Raw genomic sequence first — 16529 nt, 5'->3', positions numbered from 1 at the left:
GGGAGGAGCCAAACATTCCTAACGGGATATAATAGGTTTGGAAACACCACAGCAGCCTTTGCCCACTGCATTCCCAGAGGAGCAGCTTTCTTCTCCACTGGATTCCCAGAGGAAGACCAGGCCCATCCATACCACCCCTGGACCTTCAGAGGGAAACCCCACCCTTTTACAGGATCCCTGCTTCAACAGAACCACAGCTGGCACTGCAGGAGGGCTGAGCCACCATGGAATGGGACTGTGCCACCACCCTGACCCACAGGGTGTCAGGTCCTGTTCTGACTCTGTCAGTGGTTTGTTTTCTTTTTTTGTAATATTGCATTTGTATTTTTAATTTTCCTAATAAAGAACTGTTATTTCCTACTCCCATATCTTTGCCTGAGAGCCCCTTAATTTCAAAATTGCAATAATTTGGAGGGAGGGGGTTTACATGTTCCATTTCAAGGGAGGCTCCTGCCTTCCTTAGCAGACAACTGTCTTTCAAACCAAGACAATCTCATGGAAGGGGTTGAGATAGGTCCAGGATGCTCAGCAGTGCAAATGAAAGCCAAACTCACACTAAGGTTTGTTTTATCACTGCCACCAGGAGAAGCACTCCATCTTTTTATAACCTAAACACACATGAAAGGGAAAACATCCTTTTGTTGTCCCTTTAATCCCTGTTATCTGCTCTTTGCCTTCTCAGGGCAAGCTGAAGATGGGGTCTGAGTTCTGATAGGGTTCTCAGCAACAAATGGTAGAAAAAAGGCTGAAAAAAACCTGTTTATTTGACTTTTTATTGCTTTGGATATTTTTTAAACCAATACCCACTCCTGATTTACTAATCCTGCTCTTCACAAGCTCCTCCTCTCCTGTTACATCCAAGAGAAAATTCCCAGCTTGAAAAAGATTCAGTCAATACACAAAAGCCACCTTCAGAACCTCCTTTATCAGCTCAAAGCTCTTTGATGCTGACAGCAGCAACTTTAATTCTACATAGATGCATCTCTGAAATGCTAAAACCTTCCCAATCTATAAACTCCTCCTGCAAATAGACCACAGATTAGCTTTTACACCGCATTTAAGCATTTTTTGGGTTTACAGCTGTGTCATACTAAAATAACTGAAAAAAATAAAAGCCCCCAGAGGTGACACTGAGTGAGGCACATTGGGATTCTAGACCTGGCAGGATTCTTTGGTCTGAACCTGTAGATCCACTGCCTCTCACTCTGTTACACTGGGCAGCCCATAATAACACCTTGCCACACACAATAAAAATAGGATTTGCTGGGGTAACATCTCTGGAGCTCAGCACAGCAATATGGGATCAGAAGACATGTAAGAATGTACCCCCTGTTGACAGAGTGACAAAATTATCCTTTGTCTCCTAAAAAAGGAAAAAAGCCCACATGTTTCTCTCCTCAATTAGGTGAAAAGACACGTCATAGGACCTTGGGAATTTCACCTCAAACTTAAGGATAGCTAACTGGACAGAAGCCAAAAAGTCCCACCTAAGCAATCTACTAGAAAAAGAACAGAACAAAGAAACGAATTGCTTTTGTGAGGTGTTTTACCAAGAACAAGAACCTCTTCCCCTGACTCAGTTTTTCTCTGTAAAGAGCTTTGTTATTTTGCCTTTTATTAAAATTTTTCTGTTTCCAGCACTGCCACAGAAGCCATCCTGCTGATTTTATGCCATCTGAAGTGACTGAGCTACCTCGGGTGTGATATAAATCTCCAAGAGCTTATAAGACCTGGCTTGAAGAGACCCTTATATCAAACACAGACCAAAGCCTCTGTAGTGCTCTGCTTCCATCCAAAAAACCCCAAACTTCTTGTTCCATCACCCTCTGAGCTCTGCTCTTGCCTCCAAGGGAGTCCCATCAAAATAAACCCCATCAGTGCCACATCTGCCACATCGCAGGAGATTGCTGCATCCTGGATCTGTCTTAGGATCATGGAATCCCTGAGGTTGGAAAAGACCTCAGGATCACCAATCCAACTGTTAACCCAGCAGGGGTGCTACATCCTGGATCTGTTTTAGAATCATGGAATTCCTGAGGTTGGAAAATACCTCCAAGACCACCAATCCAACTGTTAACCCAACACTGCCAAGGCCACCACTAAACCATGTCCCCAGGTGCCACATCTACACGGTTTCTGAACATTTCCAGGGATGGTGATTCCACCTCTTCTCTGGGGAAGGCTCCTCCAATGCTTGGCCACCCTTTCACTACAGAAAATTTTCCAAATATCCAACCTGAACTTCCCCTGGTGCAAGTGGAGCTGGTTCATCTTGTTCTATCACTTTTTACCTAGGAGAGAAGACTGACTCCCACCTGGCTCCAACCTCCTGTCAGGGAGTTCTAGAGAGCAGAAGGTCCCCCCTGAACCTCCTTTTCTCCAGGCTGAGTCCCCCCAGCTCCCTCAAGTGCTCCTCATCAGATTCATGCTTCAGACCCTCCTCCACCTTTGTTGCTGTTCTCTCCCCAGCCCCTCAATTTCTTTCTTGTCATGAGGGGCTTTGATTACAAATCACAAAGAATTGTTAGAATTAGCTCACCTTGCCTCTCTCCTGAGTGCAGGAAATTTAATTTCTTACTGTCAACCTGGCTCTTCAGCTGGAGCTGTAAGAATTCCTTGCAGCCCTTCAGTCCTTGCCCAGCTGGTTGGAAGGTGCCATCTGCCTGCTCTTCCTTATTTTATTAATTACAACATCAATTATTACAAAGGCTGCTGATAATTTTTTCCAGTCCTAGATCTCTGCCCCTATGAAAGGCTGAAAGGTCCTTCCCTGAGTCTGTCTCAGGGAAGGACTCCTTGAAAGAAGTCCCCTTTTCCCTAGAACTTTGTTCCTGGATATCACAGGACCACAGAATGCTTTGGGTCAGAAAAGACTATAAAAACAATCTCAATCCAACCCCCTGCCATGAGCAGGGACATCTTCCACCATCCCAGGCTGCTCCAAACCCTGTCCAAGCTGGCCTTGGACACTTCCAGGGATGGGACAGCCACAGGGCAACCTGTGCCAGGGCCTCAGCACCCCCAGAGGGAAGAATTTCTTCCCAATATTCCATCTAACCCTACTCTCTTTCAGGTTGAAGCCTTCGCCCCTTGTTGGTTGTCACACTCTTGTCACTACATGACCTTGTCAAAGTCCCTCCCCAGCTCCTGTAGGGACTGAAAGGCCACAATAAGCTCATCTAGGAGTCTTCTCCAGGCTGAACAATCCCAATTTTCTCAGCCTTTCCTCATATGAAAGATGCTCCAGCCCTTGGAGAACCTTTATGACTTCTCTGGACCTGCTCATTTCCACATGCTCAAGTGATCAGCTGTCACAAATAACCTACATTTAAAAGTCTCCCCAAAATGTGCTCCCAACACCACACCTTAAATCACACTGCTGTGGCCATCCTAAATATCCCATCACTGCCACCTTGGCCTCTGCCTCAGCCCCACAAGGGAGGGAAAATGCTTCCCCTCTTTCTGCCCTCTCCACTTTCCACCCAGGTTTCCTCATGGTCAACCCAATTTCCAGCTCCTACCCAGGAGTGGATGGACAGGGCACAAGGGGATGACCTGGAAGGAAATGCCAAGGACAGACAAAGGGAAAACAACACCATGGACAGATATAGGGACAGACATCCTCCTCCTGGGCTGTGTGTGGTGCATGTGTGTTTTTTACAACAGCCATGGTTACAAACCAATTTCCTGCTGGTTCCCATGCTCCTGCTGGCACCTGAGGGCTTCTGGAAGTGTCTGACTAACCTTGCTGTCTATTGTTGGAGACTCCTTCTCCTTCTCTGCGTGCTGAAGTTTTCTGTTCAGGTCCTGGAACATGTCTTGGTGACGTTTCCTTGTGTGCATGATTTTCTGGAGCAAACACAAAGGGCCACAGGTCAGCAAACCATGTTCATCAGGAACACATCTTCCCCCCAGAGTTACATCATTTAACCCGAGCTCTGTCTCCCTGCAGGTGCCTAAAATACCTTCAGCACTTACTGAGGACCCACTGCAGCACTGCCTTTATTTTCAAGGTGAGATGGTGGGAGAAAGCAGAAAATACTAATTTTTGACCTAAAAACAATAACCCTTAAACTTGCAATAATCAAATTTTTATGCTGCAGAATTTGAGCTTGACAGTCAATGTCCTAAGGAAGGTTTTCTGCCCTCTTTAACTGATACCTGTCCCCACACCCAGCCTTTCCTCAGTTTGTCACCTCTGCAAATGTATTCAGAGCTCACCCAAACAGGTAGAATTGGGGTAATTTCATTAGAAAATGCTCCACAATCTCATTTTCTTTTTCATTTGACCAGTCTGCATTTCACCTCTACCTTCTGCTGACCAGAAGGAGAGGCAGGACAATTTCTAGAAGGATTTCCCTTTCCATGTATAAGCAGGCTGAATGTGGATTTCCTGCGCTCTGGCAAGAGTGAGATAATTGGAGAGGGTGGCTCAAAAAATTTGGGACAAACATTTAGAAAGGGATGCACTCACCTCAAAATCTAACTCTGCATACCGGGATTTCCGCCTCTGGGCATTCAGGAGACAAAGAGATGGGTAAAGGTTAGTAAGAGGATAAAACAGGAAAAGTCCTTCTCCTTTCCCTTTTTCTACACCTTTAACATGTTTTTCTGGCTCTTCATGATGGGATATTCCAAATATTTTATGTTATTGAATTATTTGTGTTGGAAGGGATCTTAAAATCAACCACTTCCAACCTCCTGCCATAGGCATGAATACTTTCCATTATCCCAGGCTGCTGCAAGCCCCTCCAGCCTTGATTACTGGGGTCTTCTCATCATGACTGAAACCACCAAAATGGGAAATAGGGCTGAGGATATAAAGGGGAAAAGATAAGGCAGGCCACGTGCCTGGCATTAAAATTACTATCTTTGATAAATTAACTTTTTTTTTTTTTTTTTTTTTTACTTTGTAGCACCTGTAGGGCTAAAAACAGTGCTCTGGAAGTCGTGACATCACATTCCAAAACATGACTACATGCCAGTGGCCCTCAGGGTAATATGACACTGGCATTGCATCCTGGGCTACAATTTCCCTTAAGTTCTTCTTTCCAACCCCCTGGAGTGGCGGGATTGAGGACAGAGCACCACCCTGCGCTGAGAACAGCACCATCATTTCCACACTCACCTCCAAGGAGCTCATGGAGAGGGTGGAGACGGTCTCGCTCTTGGACACCACACCCGAGTTCCCTGAGTCACCCGTGTCACACAGGCTGTTGGGAATCTGTGACTCGTTGGAGACGTTCTGTGGAGCCAGCTGCTGCTGGATCATGGAGGAACCCTGCACCTCGCTGCACGCCATGGTCACCGGCTCCCGCGGGGGACTCTTGACCACGAAGCCAGGGTCGGTGGCCATGCTGAGGTGGATGAGCCGTGTCTGAGGCATCTGGTCAATGTTGATGCTGTATTTGCTCTCATCTTTGGGTTTGGCCCTCAAGGTGGACGTGTTGGTGGGCAGGATCACGTAGCTGGTGTCCAGGGTCTGCTCCTGCGCCCGCGAGAGCTCTGAGTCCAACTTCTTGAAGATGTCCCCGTCGCAGATGTAGATGGATTTTGGCGGCTGGTTCTTGTCCTTCTTCAGGGTGAGGGAGTGGTTGCTGAACTCGTTCAGGTTGATGGCCCCCAGGTAGTGTGGGGAGCCCTGAAGGTGCATCTTGGAGACGTTGGCTGGAAGACTGTTGAAGTTGGATGAGCCTTTCTGGTGGTTGAGTTTCAGTTTCTCCTCGTCGGGCAGCGACGGGCGCTTCAGGGTCCCCGTGATGGTCGAGGTTCTGCACGTGGTGATGTCTTTGTTGAGCACTGGGGAGACAGAGAAGTGTCCTCAGCACCTCACCTGGGGTTTTGTTGGCACATCAAGACACCTCTCACAGTCACTCCCCGCCAGCACCCCTCCCAAAGAGGCACAACAGTGTTTAATGTTATTTGTATTTTTAAAATCCAGGATACTGTAGGCAAAATTGAAGCTAGGGAGGAAAAAACTTTGTTATTTTGGGAGAGTTCTCTGTGATGTGAGTATTCCAACAGAACCATGGCCAAAACTCCCATCTAGGCCAACATGTTGATAACAATACCCTGAAAACCAAAGAGATTTTTAGATATTTAGTACATCTACTATATGTATGTATATATGAAATCTATACATTATTAGCCTGTGGAGTAGAATTCATTAAAATAAAAGGCTGCTTTCATGTAAAAAAATTATTTTGATTCAGGAAATAGCTGAAATACAACATTATTAATGATTCATACAACCATAAAATCATCAAATGGCCTGGGCTGGAAGAAAACTTAAAAGATCATTGAGTTCCAGCCCCCTTCAAATTTAATTTTTTGTATTAACTCACTAAAACACTTCAGGTTGCTCTTTTCCCTTAACAGTTTCAGTGTTAATAAATAGGTATTTTGAAACACAGCATGTTTTGTTATGAATTTCAAACTGCTCTCCATAAAATCTTACATTCCAGTAATCACGGTAAGCCTTTGCGAGAGCTCATTATTTAGCAATTTTCGATTTCCCTTCAGGAAAGCAAGTGGTGATGGGAATATTCCTTAAAAAGAGAGGAAAACTTTAAACTGAGAAGGAAGTGAACACTTCATAAAGGACATTTGGACATTCATCCCCACGCAATGCTGTCCACAAAGAAAAATAATTTGCCCATTTTCCAGGCATAATAATCTATTGCTCAGTTGATTTCAGGCTGCAGCAAAGATCTTGGGAAAATAATGATGTCAACCTTGATGTCTCTGCTGGGTGGAAAATCAGAAAATCATGGAAATCAGACTGTGGGGCAGGGACAAGGTGTTGTGGGCTACTTACCCAGGACTTCAGCACAGCAAAAGAGAAAGAAACGTATGCTCCCCTTTTACCCATTGCAAGGAGAAAATAAAAATAAGTAAATGGATCTTTTTTAGGACAGGAGAGAAGGATTTTTGGGGTGAGCTGACATTATTCAGAGGTGGGATGGGCATCCCATGGCACTGAGGACACACTGATTTTTCTACTAGCTCTGAGTGGGAGTGAGGGAAGATCAAACTCCTCCCCAGGACCACAGAGCACGCAAGGCAGGATGAGCAGGGCACCAAGGAGAATAAAAAGAGCTTGTAAAGAGCTTTTAAAGCTGAGAACTCTGGCAGCCACGAACATCTTAGCATTGCTGGGATAAATCAGAACAAGTCAAACCCTTCCCTTGGGAGCCCCAGCAAGGTTTATTGATCTTCTCCATGCTCACATCAGTTACAGAAAATAGGTTTGGAGAGGCTTCCACTTGGCAATCTCCAAGCAAGGAGTGGAATGAGCCTTCAACACTGAGCCCTGGAGCAAATCCTATCAGGGGATCAATGTGAGGGGGTTCTGAGTGGTCTCAGCCACATCTCCAATCCATCACAAGAGGAGAAATGGTGCCTCTAGGAGAAATGATGGCCAGAAACCATTGGACAGGTTCCTGGATTTTATTATTCAATAAGGAGAGTGCATGGGATGATGCACCACTCCAAAAGGTCTCTGAAATTAGGTTTATTATTAACCACTTATCTTGGCACAATCTAATGGTACTTAATGAAAGGAGGAGAATCTCCAGGCAGACAAATACAAATTCTGGAGTTGGATGCTGGCAAAGGAGGGGAAGCTTAGGCTATTGGCAAGCTGCTGATCCAGGGGCTCCAGGATCATGTAGAACAAATCAGCTCCTTCCCTTCCTCTGGGAAACTCAATTTGGGATGAAGAGGTGTGGTGGCAGATCCAGAAAGGCTCCTCTTGAGGAGGAATCTGGGGTCTGCTGGGGTTTACAGCTGACTCTGTGTTTGGTGAAGGCTCCCTGAGCATCCCCTCAATTCAGACATGGCCCCACACACGCGTTTTTCGTATGTGATTTCTTGGGACTGAGATATTTGGTGTCAAAAGAGAAGGAGAGAGACAAATGAGAAGAGGCTGACAGCTAGAAATTAAATTAGAGAGTGTGAGACAGAAAAACAGAAAGGAAAAAAAAATGGAGAGACCCTGAAAAGAGATAAATGGACAAAAGAGACCGTGAAATAAGATATCACAGGGGTAAGTGAGATAAATATACTGTGACTGTGATAAGCACAGGGAGAGGGAGTGAGGCAGAGAGATGGACAGGAAAAGATAAATAAGATATAGATAGATATTAGACAGATAAATGATAGTGACAGTGATAGACAATGCACAGAAACACAGTGACAGGGACAAATGTTGACAGATAGAAATACATAAATAACAGGTACAGCAAGACAGACAGCTGAGGACAGAGATAAATAAGTTATTGTGAGACAGAACGAAAGAGATGAATTATAGATAAATACATTAGAAGCAGATAAATAAATGATAGATGAGATAAAGAAAAGGATAAATGAAAAGGACAGGTAGATGTTTATAGAAAGAGAAAGAAGAGGGGAGAAAGAAAAAAGGCAGGGCAGGGAAAGGAGGAAAGAGAGAAGGAAAGAAGACAAGAAAAAAGGAAAGAAGGAAGGCAGGAAAGATTAATAAAAAGAGAGAGAGAAGCTTTGCCATAGTGGTAAGTGAACACAGAGTGTGCTGTCCCTGACTTGGGAAGATCCTGGTTTGGGAGATATGAATTATGCAATTCCCAAGCAAGCTGGCATTTCTCTTGCTTGGCAGAGGGGAGAAGTCTGGGAGGGCAAATGAAAGCCTCAGTATCTACAAAGGGTAAGAAAAATAACCTCAGCCAAAGGTCAGGCATGCCAGGACCAGGAGAGGACGAGACCTGCAGAGAGGAACAGGCAGCCAGGGAGAATCCAGGCAGCACAAACACCCCTGGGATTATTGGGAAAAGGGGCTGTCAACTCATGCACATCCTCAGGATCCAGAGGAAGCTGTGTGATGAACACACAGCAGAAAGGAGCAGGCAGAGGAGGAGAGATCCAACCACTTCCAGGTGCACAGAAGAGCCTGGAGCCAGGTGGAGTGGTGGAAGGCTCTCTAGATTCCAGACTTTCTACAAAGACACCCTTCATGAGCACAGAGCTGCCTGGGGTTGGCATGACCCCAGCAGGGGTTGCTGGAACAAAGAAGGATCACAGTAGGAAGAGATGGATCCCATCTCTTCTTCCTTGATGCTCTTCTCTGCCACTGTGTTACATGGCAAAAAACAACTCCTCAGAGGCAAGGCTTGATCTCAGTTAAAAGGCCAAAAGAGCTACAGGAAAATAGGAAAAGCAAAGGGAAAATTCAGGTGTTGCTTTATTTTGGCTTGGGTTGAAAGTAAGGGCAACCCATGTGAGGACATGCAAGGAACCAGGACACACACAAAGGAAACAGAAAGGGAAGGAAAAGAAATGGCCTAGTTCAATCCCCAAACCAGGTCACTTGCTGATTCTCACCTGTGATGTGCTCACCTGATCTACAAGCCATGTCCACGTCCTTCTCGAAATCGGTCTGAAAGACAGAGAACACAGAGCATGGGGTCAAAAGGGGCTGGTGAGGGACAGGAAAACTTGGAAAATGCAAAACTCCCACTTTATTAGTGAGGTGGGCACAGCCTTTGCCAGGAGAGTGGAGGGGAGAAGTTTGGCTTGGATTTTCAAACATGGAAAATGTTTTCCCACCTGTTGGCTTTTGAATTTTATCACTGATAAAGCCAGAACATTGCTTTTCAACTGGGGTTCATCTGCTCATCCATTCACTTATCCCTGGGCTGCAGAATAAAATATCTTGCTGGAACACATTTATGCACACCCCTAAAAAAACAGGGAACAGGTTCCTGGCCCAAAGTGTTTTGGATGTATCACTCCACACATAAATTTAAGTGGATTCCCCACCCTTTATTAAAGAGATCTGGGGATCCTGCTGGGAATGCTCCACCCCCACTGGGCTTTTTTGTGATCTGTCACCAAGCTACAAGAAGTGGGAACAAGTCTCTGCTTCTGAAACTCTTAACACATAAAATCAATGGCTCCCACAGGCACAAAGGCTGAATAACTTTTTCAAGTGGTCTGCGCAGCCAAAGGGAACTCCTTTCTTCTCCCAGGAGGAGTTAATCCTGTTTCTGAAGCTTTGAGCAGATAACATTTCAAAGAACTGGATAAACTGAGTCACAGCAGGCCGTGAGCTTTCATGGAGTAATGGGGAAGCTGCAGACTGGCAAAAGGTAGAAGAGTTCACTGATTATTTCTGGTATCATTTCAGAATGACATTTCACATAATTGTATTCATGTGACAAAATGAAATCCATATGAATACTGAGAAGAATGTGGGAAAAATCCCCATCCCCCTGGGATAAACACTTAAACATGAGCAAGTTTAGAGCCAAGAGTTTTTTTAACTATCTCAGCCTTCCTGATATTAATTTCCCGGTAAATTCTTTGGGATATCAAACAAATCTGAAAAGAATGGAAGAGAAATACAACTGAACTAACATTCGAATGGGCAAATGGGATGACACAGAAAAATATAATCTCATTTCCATGATAGGAGTTCCAGAAAAAAATGCAGCTCAACAGCCTGCACTAGTTCTGCTGATAAATAAATGAAAGACAGGTTTATATTTAATACCAGTCAACAAGATTTTGTGGGGAAAAAACAGCTCTACTCAGCTAAGCTCCTTTTCACTAGCTGGGCAGATTTGGAGATAAACAGAAAAGGTAACAGCAAAAATGTCATCCTGCAAAAGCTTTTGATTCCTTTGGTGATTTTACAACAAAATAACATTGTACCCCTCTAAAAATACCAGTGAGGAGTCATCACTCACAGCCAGATTCAGCAGCTTTTTGTGCTGGAATGTGAGGAAAGTGATTGTAAGCTCCCTGCTCCTCCACACACTCAAGGAAATGCAACATTGCTACAGAACTCGTAGCTGACACAGAATTTCCCAAGGTGGCTGATAATTATGGATGGAAATGAGGAGTTGTACAGAGATGCAAAGCCCTGGAACTTGGGATGGCAACTGCAGACTGATAATCACAGGATCCACCTGTTTTTCCAGGTTGCTGAGAATCTGGAGGGTTTATATAAATAATTTGAGGGCACGTGATTTACAGAGGGAGAATAAGAAAGCTCTGGGTGTTAACTTATGGAAAATAAGAGACGGGGGTTGATTGTGGTGTCTATTACTAAACAAGGCAAAGCACCAGGCATGCAAGGGGCTCTCTAATTACCCACAATTAGGCAGAGCGAGAACCTGTCTGAAAATAAGAAGACTCTGCATTTAAATGAGAAATGAGGCACCTGTTTTTAGCAAACACCACCAAGGTGTGGTGGAATTAAAGCTCTGCTGATGTCTTGACTCCAAGATTGTGCTGTTTGAAATGAGGCCTCATGCCCAGGCAGAAACTGCTCAGCACAGGAGTGACTGGATAAAAAACATCACTGGGTTGTGCTGTAGCTCTAATATTAACCAGAAGCTCTTGGAAGTTGCTCAAATCCTCTGATTCTCCTGATATCTTTATCTTAACCTCAGAAATTAAATGTTTCTTGCATCAACTACATCATAACAGTGGAGCAGATGCAGGGCAAAACCCCACAGCCTATTCCTTTACTGTTTGCAAAGGACTTACACAAGAGGATGACAATTTACAGAGCTTTAACTATTCCCAGTGAAGCAAAGTGTGCTTTTGAGAGAAAAAACTCCCTCGGAGACGGCATTTTTTATGGTAGTAACCCAACAGACTGTAATTAAAACAGTATTAAACTACAGCATCCTAGCTCGAGCCAGAACAAGGCAGCTTGATGGGGATTAAAAGGTCTGGAAGACATGGGAGGTGTATTTTGGTTCTTTATTTTTCTGGGAAAGAAAGGATCTCACCAAGATGTCTGCAAAACCTGGTGTGCGAGCTTGAGAACCTTAAAATTACAATGCAACGCCCCAGATTTGTGTGGAAAAAGTCCATTTTAAGGGCTATGTTTGCTCAAGCAAAAGTTTAAAGGAAATAAGAATGGTGAATTCAGGATCTGGGAGGGACAGAGCCCTCTGATTATCAGTTATGAGTTAAAAGTCGCCACAAACCCCCTACTAAAGGGGAAGTGGGAGATTTCCCTACCATGAGCTGAGCGTGTCCATTCTGAAAGGACCCCCCTGAGTCTCCATTCCCTTCCTCCTGACGATCCACAACCCGGCACTTCACAGCATCCTGGACCTGCAGGGACAGATTGGCAAAGGTCAGAGTCAGGCTGACCAAACCACCTTAAATTCTGCTGAAATCCAAAATAAAAACAGCCCTTGTTAGATCAAAAGGACACGGACCCTGCTTTAGCAGCATTTCTTTCACAAGGTTTATGTGTTACATATTTCACACACTGAAGAGCAACTCAGAGTTTTTCCAGCAACCCTGGGTCACTGCCTAGGTCACTTCCATTTGCTTGATTTATACAGTCAGAAATAAAAATGTCCTTTATTCTGCAGCTTGCAATATGTTTTAAATGGATGCTCCCGCATTAATCATTGTACTGGTGTCTACAAAGTCTGTTCAGGATCCTGTAATATAAATCTGATCCCAAACTCACTGAAATAATTGGAAAAAAAAATCCTGGTGACTGCAATGGGAGTTAAATGCAGACTCATATTCATAATGCAATTAGTGGAAGGAGTCTCAGCCATGCCAGTGGTGTAATTCCATTGATTTCATTGGCCTGACATAAGAAATTAATCTGTTTTACTGAATTTAAAGGAACTGTAAGAAGATAAAATTAATATTGAAAAAAAAGCCCCTTCCTGTCTCTGTTATTAATAGTCTCTCCACTCCGTAGGATGAAAAGCATAAAAGAAACATAAAAGATTCGTCCTTTTCTTCCCTGATATAATTCACCATTTTAAATCTCCACAGGGAGGCTGAAGAGAATTTCCTCAATTTCCTTGCCTGATTATTGCTGGCTGCACTTCCTAGCTGGAATATCAGGGTGTTAATGCCAGCACAGATTTCATCCTGCAAATCTCAGTGCATCTCACCTCTCCTGAAATCACACAAATCACTTCTTTAATGTGGCATTTTTTGGAGGTGGGGTGTGAACATTCTGGAATTGAGAATTCTGCTGGTAAACAAGCAAAGCCTGGCATGTTATCCCATCTCACCAAACTCCACCCTGATTCATCCCTTCTTCCCTCTGACTGAAAATGTCACGGTCATTTTTGTGGTCACGATTTCCCCCAAAGCGAAATTTGTAGGGTTAGAGAAGTGACCAACTGGTTGGGCACTTTTCCATGTGGTTTTTGTGGGAAATAACGTTAATTATGTAACAGATAATGACTCCTCCCTCTCACCTCCCGCCTGAGGATGCAGTGGACCATGACAATGACAAATCCCTCCAAGGAGTCGAAGACGGCGAAAAGGATCTGGAAAAGCGCTGAGCGCCGGTCAGTGATGGCCAGGACTGCAGACATCCAGGTGAGAGCCAGCAGGGGCAGCACCACACAGGAGCTCCAGAGGGATGCCCTGTCAAGGGAGAGGCAAAGAGAGCTCAGCTCCACCTCACCCACTCCCAGGTGGGGTTCTAATTCAGCCTCCCAATCCCACCGGGATGCAGAGGGTTTCTCCAGCCAACATCTCCATGAGGGAGACCTTTCCTGAGCCCCTCTCCCAGGGAAGCAGGAGGAGGCTCTGCACACTCATGCCACCCAAACAGAGGGGACAGCTTCCCAACGGTGCAGTCATGCATAAAACGGGAGGTGGGGAGGAAGGATGCGGATCCCTCCCTTCTCCTTCCACGCCCTTCCCCCTAATCCACCACCACGGCTTTTCCCAAGGGAAGGAGACAAAATACAATCACTGCAGGTTGCCAAGGGGAAGGGGAACAGTTGCAGCAGAGACTGGTCTGTCACGATGGCTGTCGGTACTCGGGTCACAGACACTTGGACTTCCACAGCACATGGAAGACACCGACACTGGGACGTGTCACGCTTTCGAGTGACTCAAAACGGACAGGCAGAGAGCTGATGTGCAGACTGAAATATCTGCATTTCTCCTTTTAATCTACAGACTATGGTCCTCATGACACTGGGGACTAAAACCTGACCTGACCTAAAACCTTTCATTTCCCTGTGGTCAGAAAATTTTCAGCTTTCTTGTGAGATCTCCCCAGCCTTTGGGGAAATCTTTGTGGGAAAAAAAAGCTTTTTGCTCCATGTTTGACTATTTTTGTAAATTTATTCCTGTGTGGACATTAACTTGAGATTCAAGCCATGTCTCCATTCACAAGACAGAAAACTGGACAAAACAAGTTTTCTGTGATGCTGAAACTCCACTTCAGCTGTGAATGATGGCCCTGCAAATGGGAAAGCAGCTCTTTTCCCAAGGACTCTTCAGGCATCCATCTCTCCAACCAAAAAAAAAGATCCCAAACAATTTTAACAGCTGACTAGGGAGATTTTAAGTTGTCACTCATCCCATCCATTGGCACCAAGAATATGAGGAGAATTTCTCTGTGGGTTTTTACCTAACAAACCAGAGAAGGTCTTGAATAACAAGAGGAGCTATGAGAAAACCTCCAAATACAAACAAATACAGGCAAGACAAGAAATTACAGGACAGATACCATGAAACACGTTCAGCAGTACTTACATGGGACTTGCTCACCATTTCCTGATCTATGATCAAAGGTTTAATGTTTACTTGCTGGTTAGCTCACAGACCTCAGTGAAAGTTTTACCTGAACAAAGCTGGAGCTTGGATACAGGTTTGGACATCAGGATAGAACACCCTGGCTTCATTAAGGGTTTTTCAAGGATTGTTAACATCAGTTCTGCAATGACCACACACTAAAGTGACAGTTTATTTTTATAGTCAGAATTAGACCCTGTTTGCAAATATTCCTACAGCCTGTCCACACTCAGATCTGTTCCTTCATGGTATTATTAAGGAATTTAATTGACCTAAAGGAGCAGGGAAATGGAATTATTTTTCTTTTTAATTAGAATAAGCATTATGAGACCTCTTTGTAAGGTAAAGGCCACGATATAATCCAATACCCTTGTAATTTTATCTTGGATGGCAAATCCTGTTCTTTAATGCCCAAGACAAACTATAATTCCAAAGTATTATTAAAAAATACACAAAAAACCAGCCTGCAACCAAACAACTCCTAAAGAGAAATAACTTATTCCAATTCTCCGAAATCTGCCTCATTACACTGAAATATCTCATTGCTGTCATTTGTGGCAGTGCCTTCATAAATTTGGCTAAGCAGCAACTGCATGAAAGAAAAAATCAGAGAGGCAGAAATGTTGAATGGAAAGATAAGATTTGGTTGATAAGGAACCTTTCTAGATGTGTCTTCCATGAAAGTGTCAGCCAACACAACATGGCTGAATAGATGAAATAATTCCAGCAGCAAGTGGAAACCATAAAGTTCACTAAAAGCTCCTGGGAAAGGTCTTTAAGAGACAACTCTGCCTCCTGGAATTATCTGGAGTTCCAGAACACTCCTGGTACCCCCATTCTGTGGATGTTACTGCCACTAATGTTCAACCTGGCAATGGATCCGAGCCAGATCTCAACCAAATCTCTGAATCTGGGTGGGTTTGCCATTCCTCAAAAGAACTGCAGGCTCATAAAAACAATGATCTGGATCTGGATCCAAGACTTAGATGTGGATCTGGGGCTGCAAGGGATGCTGCTGAGAAAGTAAATTATGTTTCTCCTCAGCAAATGGTCAGATTGGAATCCACTGGTTTCAAAACCTGCTTTAAGAATGAAATTTTTGAGTCCATTTGCTCTGCCCTTCCACCTCGGTTGATGGCCACATATTCAGCTGGATCAAATCAGGGTTTTCCCAAGTTGTGCTGACTTACATCAGCTCAGAATTTGGCTCTCTTTGTGATTCACCCTCCTGGTGCCTTCTCAGCAGCATTCATCCCTGACAAAATTGATGGAAATTCTGCTTGCTACTTAAATGCATCATCTTTATTCTCAGGCAGCAGGTGGCAACAGGTCACAGGAAATGGATCTCACTCTAATTTCACTTGCAGGGCCCTGCTTAGATTTTTGAAATATTAAACTCCAAATTAAAAGCTCCATTAAAGAAATCTGATACAGGCTGAAATTTCAGGTGAAAACTCACAGGAAGACAAGTGGGTTTTCTGTGAGACTGCCCTTAATTCTACTTGCTGTGAGCTGAATTCATAGCAGGACTCATACTTCAACCACCTTCCCTCCTGTCCCTTTTTTCAGGAGGCACGGTGAATCCTTAAAAGACCCCAGAATTATTTATAGGATTTAAGAAATACCACATTAGGGTGCTTATCATGAGATGTGATATGAAATGATCAATTGTTATACAAAGACATTGTGACCACCTAATGGCTTTTCGTGGATTAGCCATGATCAATAAATCCATTACTTTTATTGCTTGGGACAAAGGAATCAGCTGGCAGATCCTCTTATTTATCACATTTTATGACAGCCCTCAGGACAAGTGACAGCAGCATCCCATCTGAGGTTGGAAAAGACCTCTAAGATCAAGTCCAAATCTTTCCCAGCACTGCAAAACCCAGCACTAAACCGTGCCCCCAAGGGCCACATTTACACAGCTTTAAAATCCTTCTGGGATGAGGACTCCACCATCT

General features: G+C 44.2%; 1 protein-coding gene across 14 annotated transcripts in view; it reads right to left on the bottom strand.

The window, feature by feature from the left end:
* The window catches only part of ADGRB1 (adhesion G protein-coupled receptor B1), a 293366-nt gene that overhangs the window by 14293 nt on the left and 262544 nt on the right, over positions 1-16529 (bottom strand). For 10 of the 14 annotated variants that reach the window (XM_074557880.1, XM_074557889.1, XM_074557884.1 and 7 more), the window contains 6 exons: positions 13230-13401; positions 12013-12108; positions 9358-9412; positions 5129-5799; positions 4475-4510; positions 3745-3849 (listed from right to left, as the gene is read on the bottom strand). In XM_074557880.1, coding sequence (XP_074413981.1) covers positions 3745-3849; positions 4475-4510; positions 5129-5799; positions 9358-9412; positions 12013-12108; positions 13230-13401 — 1135 coding nt within the window. The remainder of the gene's footprint in view (positions 1-3744; positions 3850-4474; positions 4511-5128; positions 5800-9357; positions 9413-12012; positions 12109-13229; positions 13402-16529) is intronic. The other 4 variants (XM_074557896.1, XM_074557962.1, XM_074557953.1 and 1 more) reach the window with 1 other exon arrangement.

Source organism: Zonotrichia albicollis, chromosome 1, assembly GCF_047830755.1.
Source record: "Zonotrichia albicollis isolate bZonAlb1 chromosome 1, bZonAlb1.hap1, whole genome shotgun sequence".
NCBI classification, from domain to species: domain Eukaryota; kingdom Metazoa; phylum Chordata; class Aves; order Passeriformes; family Passerellidae; genus Zonotrichia; species Zonotrichia albicollis.
Note: the sequence above shows the minus strand (reverse complement) of the source record. Positions and strands in the feature narration are given on the sequence as shown.